We start from the raw sequence: 21,536 nt of genomic DNA on the forward strand, positions 1-21,536 counted from the left end.
AACCAGGCGGCGGGCCTATACCGTGAACGAGCCACAGAATATTGCGCGAGAAATTACTGCAACTCAAAATTTCTTTGCAGACGTGCATATCAACGCACGTAAGGCGCAACATTGCGTCCCATTGTCACAGCCAAGATTTATAACTTTCCTGCGCGTGAGTGCTATGTAATAAAGCGTTACAGTTAAATTTAACTACGGTGTTTAAATGAGACATTTTTCTAGTGTGTTAAATGATGGCGGATGCAACCGTCTCATGCCTGTCACAACAAACATTAGATCGTTGTACCTCATGCTGTGGTTATATGGTGCTATGCTATAATGGGTACGAGGTCACGGGTTCGATACCCGGCCATGGCGGCAATCAAATCCTTCGGATGTGAAAAAAATTGCGTACTTTGATTTAGGGGCATGTTAGGGAACGCGCGATGACATAAAATTCACAGCCCTCTACTTCAGTGTTCCTCATAGCCGCAGTGTCATGGTAGGACGTTAAGCCTCATGATTCTATCATTCGGTTACTAGCAACATTTCGCAATTTCTTCAAGAGCTGTACTAAGGAGTCTACCAAGGAGTGAACTGCAGAACCGACAGCAACAGAGTTATAAAAAATAAGAAAAAGAGATGCTTGGGACTGTGTTGTAGTACTTCGATTTGTGTTGAGCCCAGCGTCAAGCTTACTCCATCACTTCGCACTTGAGGCGATCAAGGAGTTCTCCTCTACTGGGGAATCGAATCAGCCATCGGCGAAGGAGGAAATCGGGGCAGGCGACTGATTGAGTTGACCGAGGCATGAGGACGGTGACCACGCACGGTGGGGCAGCCGGGTGATTTCGGCGCGCCAGAGCGAACGTGGCTGGAATGCGGCACCAGAGCTCGGCTTTCACACTGTGCGACACCAGTTGTATGTACCCATTTCAGTTCCACCGCGGACAGAATGGGCCAGGTAGATTAAGGTAAAACCCCTTTATGTCCCACGTTCGACGAAATTCAGTCTTGAATCAGCCAGAAAGGCTCCTTGGCCATCGAATGCTGCGCAGAATATGTTTATTTTGAGCATTTGTATGGCAGTAGTGGCTGTGTGCAAGAACTTCGAAAGGATAAGGCAGGCTCAAAAAGGAAAGAGCCACTGGTGCGTGATTCCTAGTGCATGATTCCCAGTGGGAGGGCACGGCACTGAATGAATATAGTTACTTAGAGAAGGGAAAATAAGTTTAAGGAAGGAAGTAGGGCGCGCCAAAGACGTGTTCAGAAATGCAACAGACACCGTTTTTTGTTTCCTGCTCGTCTTCACTCGCGCTAACATTTTTCCGGGCTTAAGCAACCAAATAGTCCCGCAATATTTCGTTAACCCATATTTTGTTTTATTGCACGTTATCTAGGGGATTGCCTCTGCTTTCCTTATATGAGTCGCGCGTTTCTGAGAAAAGAACAAAAGAAAAAAGAAAATCGCAACGGGGATTATAAGGAGGCTAGTTGAAGTATGGTAGCTCCTATAAATCCTTCGTATGTCGTAATCACAAGGTTGTTGGCTTTCGCCTAGAATAGCTTTAATAGCGAATGTTCTTATGAAATAGCCTCAGCTGTCATAACAGGTGTTTCAGCTTTAGCAATCCTGGAAGGTCTGAGCAATGCTGTCAACACTCTTGCAGAGTCGCGCCTTTGACTCACTTCAGGAAAAAAAAAAAAACTCGGAAGAAAATGTTTTTCGCAATGGTGTTGAATAAGGCTATTGGTGCTATAGATTGCGTCCGCAGGGTTGGTGGGACTTTGAACCTGTGCTGAAGGGAGTGGGTGACATTCTGCGCTCACCGCCGACTACATGTCGGGAATCAGAAACGTTTGAAGTCGCACAGGTGCTGCAGCACCAGATGAACGTAAATGCACATGACTGACGCGCTCAATAATTTTTGCAGTACTTGTACTTCTACAACGTCTTCCTCACAGAAACCACATTTTGAGCGGTACATGACGTGAAACTACGACCTTTGAATTCAGACATTTTGTTTTGCATATGAATTACTCAATACGTCAGCAAGCACATTTAATCGGAAGACAAGTTTGTATATAGTGCCCAGAGACAAGTCATGTGCAGAGTACTGGACCAGTTGGACAATCATCCACTATCAGAACTCAAAGCTTTAGGTCAGGGCTCCCAAAGAACATCCCCTATGAAGGCCTTACTCGCGTTATTAAGGTTCCTGCGGTCTACGGAGCTTCAGGGTAAACTTTAAGAATGCCGCCCCCTATATCGCTCTGTTGTGCGCCCGGTTTATCGCGCCCGTCTCTTTTTCTTTATCTCCCCCTTCCACTCTGTTTTTCTTTTTATCCCCCTTAACCATTCCCCCCGCGCTGGTGTTTGGGCTGCTAAACACGAGGTTGCCGGATCGAATCCCGGCCACGGCGGCCGCATTTCGATGGGGGCGAAATGCGAAAACACCCGTGTACTTAGATTTAGGTGCACGTTAAAGAGTCCCAGGTGGTCAAAATTTCCGGAGTCTGCCACTACTGCGTGCCTCATAATCAGAAAGTGGGTTCGGCACGTAAAACCACATAATTTAATGTTAATTTAATTTTCCCCCCGTGCAGGGTAGCTAACCGGAACTACTTCTGGTTAACCTTCCTGACTTTCTATGCATCCTTTTTCCTCTCTCTTTTGTGCAGAATCATATGGTGAGCGACTATTCGCGTGCCATCCTATTTTGGATCGCGAGAAAGACGGATATGGCTGTCACGAAGAGGGACATTTAATACGCGCCCGCCTGAAGGTCAATTCAATCAGCCGCAGGCAGCCGCCGCAATTCGGGAACTCAGAAGCTGTCGGTCGCTCTTGGTTGTTTCAAATGCCTTTCATGACTGCGCCGTATCAAAAAGACACGAGCATCTCTATCGTCCGTGCAAAGTTAACACATTCACTGCGCTCATTAACACGTACTCAGTGTACCATTGTTCTAGTGATTAAACGTTTTTCTAACCAAGGTTTCACGTTATCGTTTTAGCGTGGCTTAGAAAAAGTCTTAGGTGCCATGCTGCTTCGATTGCTTTTTTCCAAATATGTGAATGAGAAAAAAAAAGAAGAGAGGGGGGGAGGAAATCAAGGGGTCCAATTTTTCTTAGTCAACAACATATGATACCAACAGATAATGAAGCCAACAGAAGGATAAGGCGAATTATGCGTTCTTTTAATTAAAATGTAGAAATGATGAAGTCCGAGGAGATGAAAGTCAACGAAAATACAAAGGAGCCGAGCCCGCAGCTTCCGCATTAAGCGCGAGACACATGGTGCGATTTTCCGTGCGATCTGTCGTACGGCGCGTCGTGTGCGACTTGCCGCATACGGCGATTCGGGACACATGGTACGAATGACTAAGCGGCGGGTAGCTCCGCCCAGAACCGGTGCCCCTGCGTGGAAGTTCGGAATACTGCATAACTTCGAACAGAAAGTGAAAGCAAACGTATTTGCACAGCTCTCTTGTTTGAAACAAACGATCACGATATAAACACGTCTATGCGGGCAATGTAGACGTGTTTCCGCAAGGCCGCGTTAGTAGTAACGGCTCCGTTGACAGCCGCCGATAGCTAGGAGCCGGCAGGCATATCTCGCTCGGCCATCGAATCCGACACCGGAGGCGCTTCTGACACAATCGCTTGCAGCTCCTATAGCGAAGCGCCTATGTTAGTCGGCACAACGTGTACACAGTTATGTCACGCTTAAATTGCAGCACATTTGTTTTCATTGGCGCCGACGGAAGCGAACGAGCATGCCAGGCGAGCTTGCGATCGCTGGGAGACGGTGCAGGCCTAGCTCGCCGGCCGTCTATCCGAGGCCGATGGCCCTTGCCCGTGCATCCGCAGCTCGTAATAAAGCGCCTAAATTCGTCAGCACAATCAATGCCTGAACATTTACGTTTCTCTTAAGTGAAAATACGGTTAGTTTTCTCGGTGCCGTTAGTAGCGATTAGTAAACACGCAAGTTAGGCCAGTCGCTTCGTACAGACGATTGCTGGCGCGTCTGCGCTGACTGCGTCCGATTAGAAATCTCGCCAACGATTTACTATTTCGCACAACGTTTGATAGCACGCACTCTTTCGAGGTCACTTTATTCTATAAGTTATTTCGTGTCAGAAACAAATTGTAGCTGATTTATGTGCCGCCGTCAGCGGCGAAGGAGGCTCGCGTTTCGACGAGGGAGAAAACACACGCACACACACACGCACGCACGCACGCACGCACGCACGCACGCACGCGCACACACACACACACACACACACACACACACACACACACACACACACACACACACTCACTCACTCACTCACTCACTCACTCACTCACAACACACGCGCGCGCGCACGCACACGCACACGCGCACACACACATGATCGGAGCGGCGAGGCGCTCGCTCGCCGGCCCCGCCGGGTCTACCACGTGGCCGTGACGTTCGCGCTACCGGCGCTGTCATTGGCTGCGGTCGTCCGACCGATGCGGCAGTCGCACGACAATATTCAGCAAGTTGGTCGCATGTGCGGCGTGCGATTCGGCGCCGCGTGCGGTGGATTTGGTTGAGAACCTGTTGAGTGCGGCTGCCGATGCGAATGGTCGTACGACCGATCGCACCCAAAATCGCACCATGTGTCTCGGGCTTTACGCGTGCGATGCTCTACCCTTGAGATACGGCGACGGCTGTTCCCATGTCCACATTCTTGGATATTTATTCCTAAGTGCGAGATACGACCCTGCGAGTGTTAGCTAGCGCTACTCATGGCCCTGGTGGCGGATGTGGCGCGTATTTTTGACCATTGGTGTCACTTAATACGTGGACTTTTAGGAGTAGGCAACTGACGAATAAACGCTCGTGTGGTACCTAAAGACATCACATATCTATTAAATTAATAGTTATGGTGTTAATTTATGCTTATATTGCTACCGCATATGTAGAGAAGCGCGGTGTGCTTAGGTGAATCAACAGAACTTTGTTGGAACTACTTTGTCGATACCGTTTGATCTACTGGTTGAATTACTGGGAGTATAGCAGTTGTGCCAAAGTAATGAAGAAGTGTTCAGGACCCATGATAGTGGTGATGTGGTCTGCCGTTTTATCGCAGGGATCACGCCGAAGAGAGAAAAAGAAAATAAGAGGAGAATTACACTCGTGCAACACTTCATCTGGCTTCTGATAAATTCGACAAACGCGTCAGACTCCCTGAATATATACACTAACATGCTTTCGCGAATATTTGCATCTTTCTTGCATTTGTGATTGAGTAATAACAAAGCAGCGCTCGTATCTCGGACTGTCTGAAATAGAAAACTTTGTGAATATCACTGTTGTTTTTGAAGTTGTACTGGAGGGTCTCTGACGATCTTCTACTTGGAAGACAGTGGGCTATGGTCGACGGAATCCTGGTAAACGAACAGTTTATCGGACAGGACAGCTGATAATAAATCAGTTTAAAGAACATCGACTGACAGTATGTTTTCAGCAGTATATTCAGCACTGCTTACCGAGAAAAGCAAACATACGAAGTCAACGTTATCATTGTTTCTTGACGGCACCAGATTAGAAATTTAGACACTAAAGTGCCCACTATCCCGAAGTTCCTGCTAAAAAGAAAAACTCCAAATAACATGACAATACAAAAGAAAATACTTAATGTTTTCACAGTGGTTAAAGACTGAACCTTCATTTAGAAAATGAAAATCATATAGAAAGAACGCAACACAATGTTGCAAATATATACATATTATGCGTAATGTATATAGCCAGTGCATCACCTGCGAAAAGAATGAGTAGCTTCCAATCAGTTTGTAATAGCTGAGTTCATAAATGCAAAGTAAGTCGTTCACACGAAAAATTCATCACCGTGTTAAGTTCCGATTAAAAAGAAATGAAACAACAACAACGTGACACCAAAGCACAGGAAGTGCCACTGACGAGCGTAAATCATCGTGACGTTACCGTGGGATAAAAAGTATATCACACCTATTACATTGCAGTCTTCAGAAGGAAGTCTGCAAGAAAGCCGCGCAGGGCTTTCTATATGTTATTTTATTATAGAGGTACGACCAGAATTCAAACACTTTTCATAACGACACGTCCATCTTATGACGTCCATCTAAGGCGCCATTACAACATCGAATTTTCTCTCAATGCTGGTAAAATTGTGGGTATTCAGTCCCAATGCGCCTTACAGAGGCGTGTGCAGGGTGCCACAATGATCGCCGTCTGAAGGCGACGTTACTTCCAACCTCATCTAACAACGGCTGGATATATCGACGGAATCTTCGAACGTTTGCATTTGTTTGTAAGCGTGTTCTACGAGGTTGCTGTGTTGCTGTGCCTTGTATCGAAATATGTTCAAGAATAAGAAGCGTATCCGGGTCTGTGAACGGCCGAACAATGACGCCTCCCTCGCCTCCCCCAAAAAGCGTGTTCGTCCGAGCGCGTCCGCCTGCCTGTCTTGGGAGCCGTGTCATGTTCGGGTCCTTCGTGCCGCTTCACTGCGTGTCGCTCGATCTCCTGCTCACTTGCCAGTCACAATTAGCTGCCTGGCTTGCGTGTCGTATGGTGCGTGTAGCCGTAAACGAGCGGTTATTATTGTACGTAGTGTGCTTCCTTCAAATATACATTGCCGACAGCTATCTTCTCTTCAGGAGCGCAATTTAGCCGGCAGTGCGGATCGAGAAAGTTCGCTTAGTTCCATTTATTTCCCTAAGACCCGATAAATCGTAGCGTTTTTATAATACCCGAACATATATGTTGTGCATTTGTTTACTTGCTTTTTTTCTGTTCTTGGTGGCAGGCTTGCAGGCCTTTATGCGCAAGGGTTCTTACTTACCTGCTTCGCCTAGCACGCCACCGTGCGCCGGCTAGCTCACGTCCAAATAAATTAAAATTACAATTTCAATAATGACCACATTGTCACGACTGCCATCAGCTCAGCATAAAATGTAAGCCCGTGAGGAAGAAATTGAACTAAAAAACGCTTCGCGCGAGGAACATGGAAGTGTGGTGCTGAATATTTCATGTCCATCCGCTAAACATTATTTAGCCCCAAAATTAGTGGCAGAGAGCAGGTCACAGTAATCCCACTATGCATGGTGGCTGACGCACGTGGAATCGTGCTAAGCTGTTTTTTTTTCTTGTAAGCATCCAGGACAGGTGACAAGAACCTATGGGGAAGTTGTCGGTTTCGAAAGAAGTAAGCGACGGAATTGCATAAAGCTAGTTTGTGTCCTTTTGTCTTGGTTAGCCAGCACGTTTTTTAACAGGCATACCGCATCTTCTGGGGTTTAACCTGTCGTTTCCAAGCCCGGAGTAAGAAGAACATACATCTGAGTATTATTTGGCGTAATTCTAAGCACAGTCTCCCGCTTTTTTCATAATCGACGTGAAAAAAAAAAAAAAAACACGAACAAAAGCAACGAAGACAAACATATAATCAGATTCGTTCAAATGTAGTTCGCGAATTTTATATAGCATGTTCGTCAATGATATATAGAGAAATATGTTTATTTAAATGAAGATCATTCTTTCAGCGTATACGGAAGCGCTTACATGCTATTCTGTATGAAGCCAATGAGCTACCGCATTTTCCTATGGTATTGGGCACACATACACAATCCGGTAATGAGAGCGAACAGACAACGCCGCTCAACCCGCCGTTGTTGCTTAGTGGCTATGGTGCTGGGAAGCGAAGCACGAGGTCGCGGGATCGAATCCTGGCCACGGCGGCCGCATTTCGATGGGGCGAAATGCGAAAACACCCGTGTACTTAGATTTAGGTGAACGTTAAAGAACCTCGGATGGTCCAAATTTCAGGAGTGCCCCACTACAGCGTTCCTCATAATCAGATCGTTGTTTTGGCACGTAAAACGCAATAATGAAATGAAATTAGACAAAACCGCTCTGCTATACTCGTCACATAGCTATCCGTTTCATTGAATAGGCTTCGAAAGTGAGCCCAACTCCGAGGCAAGCTCCAGAAAGCTCTTAGAAGCGCCTACGAGGCACTAACTACTAAAGCACTAATGGCACCCCCCAAAAAAAGCCCCAACATTGTAATTTTTTTAGCACAGTCGATAGTGGGCCTGCAGATAATGCAACAATATCCAATCTGAGTAGACATAATATGATCTATGTCAGCAAGCGTGCATTTTCTTTCTTTTTTTAAATGTGAGGCCTACGAGGAGTTTCACAGCTAACATTGTTTTACGGTACTGTCGGGCTGCATCCGCAGTGAATCGGCGCGAACTGCAATGTGTATCTTTGGCATGGATCCAGCGGCGTGGGAGGTCTCATTCCCACACTGATAAATAACTGCTACTTCCTTGGTTGAGGGGCTGGCAGGTGGGCCATGACTTCAGAAAACTGGGTGCTTCACATTGTTAACCTGCACTGCGAAACTACATGCAAATCGCATAATGAATGGAACGTTAAAAAAAAAAAAAAACGATAGCGTTAGTCTTGCCCTATCATTACCAGCTTACCTGAACAGGTGTCCGACACTCCGGGCGGCGAAGATATGCCTCAGCAAAGGGGCCATCATTGCGGCAACTCCTACAGTGCCGACAGACCGCCGACTCTTCTTTCAAGTGTCGCGCGCCATGCGGGAATATCGTGCGTCGGGCAAAACCTCTTGATCACTGCAGGGAGACCGCGCTTCGCCGCTACTGCTGTTCAACGTTGGACGCGCAGGTGGAATCACCGGAAGCGAAAGCGAGGGCGACAGGCGGGTGCGAGCGGGCGAGGGACTTCACTGCATCGGGCGGCCAGCCGCCGAGTGAAATAGAAGGGGGGCGGGGCCCACGACCGCACTACCGCGCGTCGCTGGACCGCGCTCTGCAGAGCAAGGCGACAACCCGCTCAAACTCCCCCGAAGCGTCCCGAGCGCGCTTCAGGCATCGACTGCCCGTGTCGTCCCGTTTCCGGCTCTCGGGGCACCGAGGGAGCGTAGCGCCGGCGGCCGGCGCCAAGTTGGGCGCCGCGCGGCGCTTCGCGACCTCGCCGCCGTGGACGGCTGCTGTCCGCTCCTCCGTTCTCGCGCCTTCTCTCTCTTTCGCCCCCTCTCTCGTTCGCCCCTTCACGACACCCTTGCGCGGTTTGGTTGTGTCGCACGTGTTTTGTTGTTCATAGCGAAGCAGTGAACGCGCTGCAGCCGTCCTCTGAGAACGGCGGAACACTCAACATGTATTGGCGGCAGAACATCTATGTTAAACATATTTGTGAACGTAAAACGTCTGTGGCATTTCTGTCTTTCTCGTTGGAAGACTTCTTTCTGCCTCTGTGTGATCATACTTTTTAAAGCGAAACTTCCCAGGGGAACCCTCCCGCGGCTCTTTCTTACTGTGGCGGCTGCTGTCTTGCCGAGACACAGGACAGCACTCATATAACGAATTTGGTTATATGCAGCCCGTTCTTTACTACCTTCACAGATGTGCCGGTTGCCGGCTCTGCTCTGTAAGGAATTACGCAGTAAAACAATAAATGGTACCCAAATATATTTAGTGCAACAAATGTACTCCTTCGAGCGCACAATTTCTTTATTAGCATGAATATTTCGATGCCTCATTTCCCGGTGTTTTGCGCATCGGCTCGGTCAGCTTCTTATTAAGCAAGGTGTGCCGGTCCTGGAGAGAGTGCAGTGGTAAACTTTGCTGGTCATGGAGACAGTGTAATCCGTGGTCGCGTGGGTTATGTGGGTCACAGGGTGGGGGTTTCTGAATCTTACTGGCTTGTCGGCAAGACATACAATCGCTATGCTGCAAATATCGTTGCAAAAGATGAAGTTTTGTACAGTCAAGCGCCTTTACAACGTGGGGCTAAGGAGCTCCAAAATCCTTCGTTGTGGAGGTCACTTCGTTGTATAGGTTGCACACCGTACCGCTCGCAGTAGACCAGGCTAATCATGTTAAACATAAGAAAAACCTTTTCTTAACATCAATTCAAGAGAGACATAGTGAGATATGTCGCTAATTTTTCGTTGCACACTTTCTCTGATTGAACGTGCGACTGCAGCCAACCTTAAAGCGCCGAGGTTCACTGCATTCCTCGCGGCGAAACGCAGGACCTACACAATTTAAATCGTTGGATTAGGGAATGCCGCTATCGCGTCCCTTGCCGTTAAAATGCTTGGTTCACTTACGGGACCTATCACTGACATACGCGTCCTTTCCGCCATAGATGGGTCTGAAGACGTCGTCGGTCCTTAGTTGCAATTACACCATCACGGGATCAACTGCGATTTATTCGTCGACCGTCGTACCCGTAGACGCGTTACAAGTAGCGTTCAAGCTGAGTGATTTCTGCAGCAGTGTAGCAGGACTTCTAATGTCGGCTCCCTTTAATCCGCCTAACTGGCGCTTCCGTTAACGCTAGCGCATAACCCACCTTAGTGAAGCATGTGTAGGGAGTACTGTGGGGGCTGTTAGATACGGGACAGTTTCTTGAGCCTACTTCGAGTTCCCCAGACCACATCGAATCGCACCACAGCTAAGTAAGGAGCGCAGAAGCACGGATACCACATTCCTGAGGCACGGCACGTGCAAACAAGTTGGCGGACCCCACTTCGTGTGCAGCCGGTGGAGCTATTCACTGCTTGACTCTTCCCGAAAGTGAAGCGAGAGCCTGGCACTGTTGCGGGTAAAGTGGGTCCCGAAGCAAGACGGCTGTAATGCGCCGTGAAAACCTGGCGGCGTCGCCCCCATCCATCTTTTGTGACGGCGCATTGCAAGTCAGCAAGGCAAGACCGCAGGGAGAAGAAAGCCCTCGGACAAACACACGAGCAGCGACTCTCTTCGCCGGGTGTGACTCCATCGCACGGGCACCTACCATTGGCCGAAAATGACGACACCCGAGCGGGCTCGCCGATTGGCCGAAAATGGCGTCACCTGAGCGGGCTCTCCCATTGGCCGAACGTGACGTGTTTTCAAGACACCGAAGGGCTTAAAAGACGCAGACCGGGAGCAGCAAGAGAGCATTCCTAGAGCATTCCTTGATTCATCTCTTTCGAGCTTCTTGCCACGGGCCGCAGCGTCCGAGTTGCTGCCGGCTCGTAATGACTTTACGACTGTTAATGTCTTGGTCGTCTCACTGTAAATAATGTAAATAAACCTCCCAAGTGTTTCATCCCGAAGTTCTCGTCAATTCCTACAGGGCATCGCTACAAAGTATTCATTATAAATCAACAAATGAGCCGCCGGGAACACCTAAATTTCTTTGTCATAGAGGCAAATTCGTTGTAGCAGTGTTCGTTGTACAGGCTTTCACAATATATACATATAAAAGATAAATTTGGCCGGTAACTAATCAACCCTTCGTTATAGAGGTTATTTCGGTTTAGAGGCGTTCGACTGTAACTTTTAATCAATCGCTTCATGAAAGCTTCGCATTGCATTAATTACAAAATGTGCGTGGAATCCATTTAATTATGTTAATGTTTCGTGAATCAACGTATATCCATCTTTATTCTTATTTTTTAACAAATAGTGAACAGATAAGCCATCGCCTATTATTCTGGCTGTAACAAAGCATTCTAATAGACGAAAAAAAGAAAAAAGGCGGGAGGATGAGATATAACATACGCTGCCGAATAGCCGGCTGCTCCAACAGTGTTTATACTAGCTCCTCAATTATTAAGGACCACAAACCTGCGCAAGCGACTTTAACACTGACTAATGTTCTGTTATCACGTTCTGTGGACAGCAGTGATCGTTTGCATGTGCTCTGTATCTCTCTATTTCCTTCCTCTCTTTCTAGCCCCCCTTCCCCCCCCCTTTTTTTTTTCTGCCTCCCACTGCGAAGCAGCAAACCAGATTTTTCGTTCTAGTTAACCTCCTTGCCTTTCGCCTTTCTTTCATCCCGCTTTCACTGATAAATAAAAGGAAACTTGAAAATTGAAAATAACTGTAAAAATGCAGGGGCGAAGGGATCGTATAAGCACAAGGTGCGTCAGTGGCTGAATACGTCGTGCAGAAAAGAAAAAGCAAAAGGAATAAAAAAAAGAACGAAAGGAAGGGCGTGCACAGCCTAATATCTCGCGGTTACAAACTGAACTTAGTACACTGTGAATTTGTCTCGTTTATCAAGAGAACGAACAGAAGGGAAAAACAGTGAGTTTTACGAGAGAAAGGTGCGGTTTGCTAGCTACCCTGTTCTGGCAGTAGCAGCGACGGCGAATGCACGTTGACTAACGAGGCTCCATCGTATTTTGCAGGTTGGAGATGTATCTCTTTTGTACTGAGTTCACGTATGCATTGTCGTCGTTGTTGCTGCCATGTGCTGAACATGCAATGTACGTGCGGTATGCTCTCTTGAATGTTCGTGTTATTGTGTAAACGGGTCAGGTTAACTGGGCCGATACCTAAGTGAGAGTTATAGCAAACGGCTTTGGTGACGTGGCGAAGGCCCTCGGGGAGAAACAATCGTCCAGCATTAAGGAAGTTGCGAAGGTTCTGACAGATCTGGTAGGGAAACTGGGTGCTTTTGCGAATGCCATGACAATGGGGGTGGCAAAGGTCGAGGGTTTCAATGCTGAAATTCGTGTTGAACTGTTTGGAATCTGAGATACTCTCACCCTCATTAATGAAGGCTTTGAGAAATTCAAGAACGAAGTTGCTGACTTTCGTAGTGAACTTTCGGAGGCAAATGCCCATCATGACCAGTTCAGAAAAGAAATTCAAGAGCTCTGCAGGGAACTTGATATTGCAAAGAAGAAAATTGTTGACATGAAACAATATAGTATAAATATGAACCTCGAGATCAAAGGTCTTCCAGTGGTCGAAAACGAAGTCCTAATGTAAAGTGTGGAGGAAATTTCTACGTACCCTCGGAGTTGAACTACGCGACGGTGACGTTGAGATCGCCCATACCGGCTACAGTCAAAAGAGGAGGCCTAATGTTGTTAGGTTTTCCATGAGGACTGCTCGAGATCGGGTGTTCTCCGCTGCCAAGAAGACTAAGCTGAATACTGGGAACCTTGGTTTTAAGGCTCATGCGTCAATTTATGTAACCGAACATCTTTGCATTGAGAACAAAATACTGTTTGGCAAGGCACGACATGTGAAGAAAGAGAAGAACTGGAAATACGTTTGGGTTTCCCAAGGCAAAGTGCTTACGCGAAAGGCGGACAATTCACCTGTTGTGCACATAATTGCGAGGCGGACTTGTCCCGTATAGGTTAACTATGCTAATGCTCGTTAGCTAAGAATAGTTTTTCTTTGTGTTTAAGTATGGGTTTCCGATCTTCCCAGGTTGGTAAGTTGATCGGAAACATTAACACATGTTCTATATTTCACTGCAATGTTCGCAGTATTCATAAGACTTTAAACTCCTTAGTTGCATGTATTTCACGCAATAAATAATCGTTTTGTCGAATTGCGGTCTCGGAAACATGGCTTAAGTCTAACGGAAGAATCGATATTCAGGGATACAAATTCTTCTCCAACCCCCGCGATTCTCGTTTGCGAGGCTTTGCGAGGCGTGTCGGATTCTTTTGTTAAAGAAAGCATCCATTTTCAAGTTCTGCCTTCTCTCTCAAGTACTGATGAATATATGGAAGCGCTGTTTATACGACTTAATTTCGGTTTAACCGTTGGTGTGGTTTACAGACCTCCTAACTCGTTGATGGCACGTTTCCTGAGCAGGCTTGAGTTTACTCTGGGAGAACTAGCTCGAGGATTCGGTAGTAATATTGTTATTGATTGATTGAGTAACTTTTATTTTACAGTCCTGCAGAACGCGTATTAGCACGTCGCGGGCCGCTCCCACGTCGGGACCGACAGGCCTAGCCGGCCAGCCGCATCGTGGGCCTGCTGGGCAGCCCAACGTTGCTCAGCCAGGAGTGGGTTGCGGAGGGCCGCCTCCCACCTAGCTGAGCTGAGGTCAGGGCTTGCTATAGAGATACATCACCTTCAGATGAGACGTACTGCGTTGTCCGTCTTGGTCGTGAGCTTGATTATCGTTTGCGCGTTAGAGCCAGTAGATTCGACCACCATGCCGAGTATTCTTATTGCGTCGACCCTAGGAATCTTGTCTCCCTTGCCCGTGCGAAGACAAATGGTGCTGTCAGACAGTGGTCTCCAGCCCATGGGCTTACGACCTCTTCTTAAGGGACGGTAGAGTAAAAGCTCTGACTTCTTAGCCGAACAGTTCATTCCCGTGGGTCGAAGATAGCCCTCCGTGACCTCGATGGCCTCCTGTAACGCACTCTCAACCTGTCCTCCGTCACTTCCTCCAACACTTGTTATGGTTGATGATTTAACTTTGATTTAGCTTGCGATGCGCAAAACAGTTATACGCTACTTATCCAGTTATTTGGCTTAAGCAGTCTTATCACAGAACCTACTCGCCTTACTGACACGTCTAGCACCTTATTAGATCACATCTATGCAATACAGATACTGGGGTGTGTGCTGGAACTCGCTCTGATGTAATAGCTGATCATTTACCTATTTTTCTTGTTATACAAACCGATCCACCCAGACAGAAGTCACCGGTTGAACATATGGGTACGAAGGTTGATTACAAGCTTCTTCGCAGAAATCTTGAACAATCTGATTTTTACGTCTTGTATGACAGTGCCGTTAACATTGAATATCTGAACTTTGAAGAAACCCTTAGAAATGTGATAAATCTTAGTAGTATCGCGATAATGCGTAACAATTACAAAAAAATATGAACTATTGTAAATGATGTAATCAGAAATCACTTAAATCAACCTGTATTGCCCGAACTAGTCGATCAAGCAACGGTGTAGATGCTTTTAATGACTACTTTTCTAACATAGGGCCGTCACTAGCAGCGCAGTTTCCTCCCGCTTATGAACTCTCCATACCAATACAACCTGTTAGTGATAGCTTCGCGATGCATGATGTAGAGTTGGTGGATATTTTAATGGTAGTGAAAAAGCTTTCTGTAAGTAAGGTGGCGGTACTAGATGGAATTCCCTTCAGGTTATTGGAAGATAATATAGATATATTAAGTATTCATCTGTTGCATATGTTTATCACACCTTGGAAGCGCAAAAATACCCTAACGCCCTCAAAGTAGCAAAGGAAGTACCAGTTTATAGGGAAGGAGGTCGTTCTGCACCCAGCAACTATACACCAATATCTGTTCTGAGCATATTTAATAGCTATTCAAAAGGCGCCGTGCGGCTGAGACGGAGACAAAGAAACTCAAACCACAACACAAGCGCAGACTAACAACTGGTTTTATTTGCATCGAAACCGGCCTATTTATGCGCAAAAAAGGTTTTGCGCTAATAAAACCAGTCGTTAGTCAGCGCTTGTGTTGTGGTTTGTGTTTCTTTGGCTCCGTCTCAGTTGCGCTGTGCCTTTTGAATATCCATGAACCAACTCGCCTAACTCAAAATTTTACTCCTCCATATTTAATACTTTGTTTGAGAAAATAATTTGTACACGCATACAGGAATTTTTAGGCAAACATAATATTATTTGTCCTAATCAGCATGGGCTTCGTCCTCATAGATCCACGTCATCTGCAGTTCTTGCACTTACACAATTGATTAATACAGCATTACATGCTAATAAGACTGGCGTTGTTGTATTTCTAGATTTAAAAAAAAAAAGCATTTGATAAGGTTACTCGCATAATATTATTGCATAAACTGTGTACTTATGGTTTTAGGGGGTGAATACCGGATCTGCTAAATAGTTATCTCTCGGAACGGAAGCAGTATGTTGTAATTAATAACGTCATGTCGGCCTCACATAGTGTTTCGATGGGCGTTACGCAAGGCTCGGTCCTTGGGCCCGTCTTCTCCCTATACGTCAACGATCTTCTGTCGGTGTTAACGGGCTCCGAAGTTTTATTATACGCGGATGATACTGCTTTATTTTTTGTTGGGGACACTATTGGAGAACTACAGGGCAAAGTAAATCAAGATCTCGGTCGTGTCGCGAAATGGTTCACGCAGAATAAGCTTACACTTAACATCGACAAAACCAGTTTTGTAGTCTTTCATTTCAGGAGGAAGGAAACGAATTGTGCTCCCTGTCTATATGTTCGACTAATGTCCGGTTGAACAGAGCATGCCGCTACAAGTATCTAGGAGTTTGGTTTGAATCTGATATGCACTGGGAAATATAGAATTGGTAAGGTATGTTCAAAATTGGTGTATGATTGTCATGTATTGTTAAAAGCCCGTGAATGTTTTGACCATGAAGTTTTACGGATACATTACTTTGCTTTCATGCAGAGTCTCCTTTATTATTGCTTAGAGTCTTGGGGCAGCACGTACAAAACCTACGTAGATCCTGTCGTCGGTCTTCAAAAACGGGCGCTACGAATCGCTACCTTTTCTCATACTACTGATCCAAGTAAACCTCAGTTTCAATTGCTTCGTGTTCTGCCGTTCAGTGAGGCGTATAAAGTAAAGGTTGCTCAGGCAGCTCATGCAATAATACGTTTCAATAATCCGCTACCTATCACAATATTTAATTTTCCGGCACGAAACACGAGGACAGCTACTAACAACTGTATTAACTTGTCACCACATCACACTGTATATGGACAGGGGCTCGTGGAGTTCAACGGTGCTCTAATACGGAACGCACTCCCACTCAGTGTAAAGACTAGCCAAAACTTTGTACAATGCTTAAAAAAAACGTCTTTCATGAATGCTCACAGGGTCTTTCTATTTGTATCCCCTGATGTCATAACATAGTGTTTTGTTTATTCTACATTTTCCCTGTAAAATGCTTTAATAACGTGTGTTTAAGTTGTCTCGCACAATAAGTACGCTGTTCTTCTTACGTCCATATTGTTATTGGGCCCCAAACTAGCCGCCAAGGCTATGGATCCAAACAGTATTGAGTTTTCTGTGTATGCGATGAATTAAATAAAGAAAAAAAAGAAGGTAGAAATAGAGCGGAAGGGAGAGAGATCAGTATAAATGAGCTTAAATGAGCGCATAAGAATCCGAGATTGCACGCATCAATGTCACAGTCTATGTTGCAGTCTCGTTGGACCAAGATTGCAGGAAGGGAACTAGCACACCATCTGCAGTTAGTGCAGGCGTGTGTCATGAAATGCGCATCACTGCACGCGGAAAGCCAAATTATCTAAAAAGATTGAACCTGAATAACTACAGATAGAAATCAAGCGCTGTCATAAAAGAAACAGTCGCGACACATGCAAATGAATGGCAAAACGTCCAAACCGAGCTCCAGGACTCTTAACGCATGGTGGTGGTTTGCGCAGTGCGTAAACGGCTTTATGAAAAAAAAAGGGCGCACAGAAGAAACAGCGCTGACTTCCAACTGACAGTTATCTTGAAAAGAGCAGGATATATACGGAAGTGCGTAGGAAAACGAAGCAACGATCACGGGACGAGTCAAGTCGCTTATACAGGGTATGTCCTGAAAGTAATGTCAGTAAGGCCATTGCAAATCATTTATTGAATTTATCGTTACAAGTGCTTAAAAACCTTCAAAATACTCTCCTTCTGCGTCGACACATCGGCTCCAGCGATACTTCGAGCTCTCGAATGCGTTGCGGTAGTCCTCATCCGGAATGCCTTTAATGCTGCGGTGCAAGCTGCTTTGATCCTGTCCACTGTCCTAAAATGCTTGCCTTTCAGGGGTGTTTTGAGGTGTGGAAACGGAAAAAAAGTCGGGGGGAGCCAAGTCCGGGCTGTACTGAGGCTGGGGTATCGTTTACGCCCCTGCTTTAACCAGGTAGATGGTGACGATGAAGTCACTGTGGGCCGGCACATTATCGCGGTGCAACTTCCAGTTGTCCGCGATGTGCGGCCGGATGCGTTGAACCCTGCGTTTCAGTCTTTTGAGGACTTCCACATAAAATTTGGAGTTCACAGTGGTTCCAGGTTCTACAAGCTCGTGATGAACCAGTCCGTGGATGTAAAAAAAAATGATGAGCATGATCTTGATCTTCGATTTGCTCATCCTGGCTTTCTTCTGGCGAGGGAACCAGTGTGAGTGCCCCTCTGAGGATTGCCTTATGGTCTCCGGGTCATATTCAAATACCCAAGTGTCGTCAACTGTAATGACGTCCAGAACTTTTCGATCACGTTTGTACATGTCGAAGTTTTCTTGGCACGTTTCAACGCTGCGTACTTTTGGTCGTCAGTGAGCACTTTTGGAACCATTCTTGCGCACATCTTCCACATGCCGATATCGTTTGTAATGATTTCATGAACTTGAGTTCGATCAAGTGTTCATGAACGAACACTTCATCGTCGGTCAGAGTTCAGCAGTTCCCTCACTCGCGTCACATTGTCAGCCGTGGTGGTGGTCGTGGATGGCCATCCGGCGCGGTCTTCGTCGTCGACCTCTTCCCGGCCTTCCAAAAAGGCCTTGTGCCACTGAAACACTTGCCGATCTGACAGGGCATATTCTTTGTAAGCAGTCTTGAGCATATAGTAACAGTTCCCGTAGCGTTCTTGCCATGTTTCACGCACAACTTGATCGCAAATCTTTGTTCTAATGAGCGCTGCATTTTCACTTGCACAAGAATAAAAAACTCTCACAGACAGGCCCGTCCTACACTCTCCGATGCCCGCAGCATACCGAGAGACTGAGCTCTGCTTAGCTGGGTTCCCCATTACCAGTTTCAACCGCTTTGACTACGCTCCGACGTATAGTCGCGTCACAGTAAATTCACTGACATTACTTTCCGGACAGACCGTGTATTACGTGCCCATCATCGCTCCACTACGCTGCCAGGTACACTCGCGCTCAAGCCGTGACAATGCCATAGGACTGCTTACGCAGCAGTCACCGGGTTTGCAAATAGCTTCTGCTTCAACTATTTCACGTGTTAACTGGGGCCTGTGCCTTGCAGTACAACGCACCGATCAAAAAAGGGCATGCAGCCAAAATCGCGGCAGTGAATGCAGCCTGTCGGCAGGAGGCAGCCTGTCGTTGGGCCATCTGCTGGTCTGCCCGACATACCTTTTGCACAAAGAATATCGCAATGGAAAAGAAAGCATGGTCTGCTTTATTTTGACGTTTTACGCATTTTTCCCTATGATAGCAAAGCACGGAAAATGCATACATACGCCGGGGCTCCTTAGTACCTTTGGCGTTGCGCTGCTCAGCATGAAGTCCCGGGATCAAATCCCGACCATAGCGGTCGAATTTCGATGGGGTGAAATGCAAAACCGCCCGCATACTAGGCATTGTGTGCATGTTGAGGAACCCCAGGCGGTAAACATTAATCCGAATGAACCCACTACTGCTTTCCCCATGATCAGATCGTGGGTTTGGCACCTAAAACTCGAGAATGCATGCGTAGTTATTTTAGTTATTCTTAATCAGAGAGTACAATTCTTCAAGTTTTTGATGGAAATATACACGCAGACCGGATACGACAGAAAGACACACACAAGCGCTGTACTCGCAACTAATTTTTATTGAAAACGTAGTGGCATATATATGAAGATCTTATCACAGTGAAAGCATATACAAAAAGGATTGAGAACTCATGCGCAACAACAGAAAATCGTAATTTTACGCATGTCACACCTCAGCGCGTGCACATACAATCAACACGTTCGCCACTTGTTAAGATACTGTATTTATTTTTCTGTTAATGCGATTAATGTATTGCTGATGCGTCTATTTTTCGCTTTCTGAATGTGGTTTGCTTCAGTGATCAAGTGGGTGTTATGATTGGGGGTTCAATCTCATCGCTCGTGATCCGTTGTCAAGATTGGAGTCGGGCATGAATTCGAAGGTAGCTGGCCCATGCCGTCGTCCAACTTATCTAACAGACACTTCGTCCAGAACGACGTTGCAGGCATTTAATAAACAAACAAACATTGACATAACAGTGTACGAGTTGTGTGCCTCCGTGGTGTTTCCGACGCAACAAATCGCCATTTGCAGTGGTGTCAGGCTTCCGCCGTTTGACACTTTAGTTTCGACAAAATGTCTTCCGTTTTTTTTTCTTGAAATTCGGAGGGTCTTTTTCGGAGTTTTTTGGCAGAAATTTGGCGTTTATCGGCGTTTATTTCTCGTAAATTACCAATTCTCCGAAATTCAGAGTTTAATTTTGCATTATTCTCAATACTCCAAAATCTTAGATGGAATGATACTTGAACAATAAAAAAAAACATCAGAACAAATGAAACGATTTTTTAGTTGTGTGGAAGGTTTGAACGCAAAATCACATATGCAGACAATCACAAATACTTGAATATAAAACACCTACGTACGTTTGTGCGTATTACAACCTTAAAGCTTGTTGTAATAGACGCAAACATACTTTACGAGGTTGCTATCACTGGTGAAAGCGCGCTGATGATTGATGATTGATGATTCTCAGCTTTGAAAATGCCCTTTCAACGTTGGCACTAGAAACAGGGTGAGCCAGAAGACTCAGTGCGTAACGAGAAAGCACTGGCCACTGGACATTGTGAAATCTCCGAAACGACAGGGGTTCAACAATGTTACTTATTTCATAGCTCTGATATTTCGCAAGATCACTGATGAGCTGGCTCATGTCGTCAGTTACAAGAAGCACTAACTTAAGAATCGGCGCATAGGGTTCGAAGGCGTGGGGTAGCTGATATATATGCTTCACATTTGGATTCACAATTTGAACAACTGAACATCGCAAAGGTTGCTGTCAACTGTCTGTCTCCACTTGTCACCGACAGCAGCGTAGTATCTATGAAGGTCTACGACAGTCGTTGAGCGGTCATTCTCGTCAAGGAGATCCAACAGACTTGCGACATCTGATGTGAAGACCTCAGGTGGGTCACGCCATTGACTGAGGAGCGCGTGCAAGTGAACCAGGGTATAGGGTAAACATGGTGTACCAGTGGTACACCAGGTTTACCCACTCTGCCTCAAGTTCGGTGATTGAGAGCTAGCACACGAATTCGTCTTAAGAATCCTCAGCTTGATCAGCAAGTCGTGCACAACTTCAGGCGATGAAACAAGAGTTTTGAGCTTCTTACACTTCTTTCCTTTGGCATCGCCGCTTCTAAAGAAAGACAAAATGGCACGCCTGTAGTCCAGAACATTTTCTAGGGTTTAATAAAAAGAGAACCACCAAGACAGACATACAACTTTCAGCGACTTGATGGTCATGCCCATGGCCACGCACGCAAGACCGAACTTACGGTGCAGCTTCCGCGACGACTTCAACAGGGCAGGAAAGTGCACAACAAAATCTTGAATTACCTTAAATGATCTCGTCTTGATTCCATCCTCCATAGCGTTAAGTAGGTGGCATGGATCTTTGAAATGAAGCGCCTTGAAATCGGGGCTGGAGAGTTGCAAGTCCTTCTGAAGCTTCTGCATATAGGAAACTGAATCGGAGCACAACACAGCTACGTCGGCTAAGGCCTTTCCAACCTTCTGAACGGCGGTTTGTATCAACATGCCAATTGATGCTGCGTTCCACTGCTGAACTACTTGCATGTCTATCATGAGGTTCCTACGTCGAGGAAGCTCGTCGTCGTCGAAGGTTGCAAGCACCGCCACTGCTGGACGAGTGCGGAGTTCCGGCGACTCGTCGATGGTGATGGAAATGGGGAAGTCTTTAA

The 21,536-nt window shown here is 46.3% G+C and overlaps 1 protein-coding gene across 1 annotated transcript in view; it reads right to left on the reverse strand.

The window, feature by feature from the left end:
- LOC126531689 (uncharacterized) overlaps positions 1-8,922 on the reverse strand; it is a 51,393-nt gene extending 42,471 nt beyond the window's left edge. Inside the window, exon 1 of the mRNA XM_050179355.3 lies at positions 8,488-8,922. Coding sequence (XP_050035312.1) covers positions 8,488-8,546 — 59 coding nt within the window. The 5' untranslated portion in view covers positions 8,547-8,922. The remainder of the gene's footprint in view (positions 1-8,487) is intronic.
- Positions 8,923-21,536: the final 12,614 nt, after the last annotated feature.

This window comes from Dermacentor andersoni, chromosome 5, assembly GCF_023375885.2.
Source record: "Dermacentor andersoni chromosome 5, qqDerAnde1_hic_scaffold, whole genome shotgun sequence".
Taxonomy (NCBI): Eukaryota; Metazoa; Arthropoda; class Arachnida; order Ixodida; family Ixodidae; genus Dermacentor; species Dermacentor andersoni.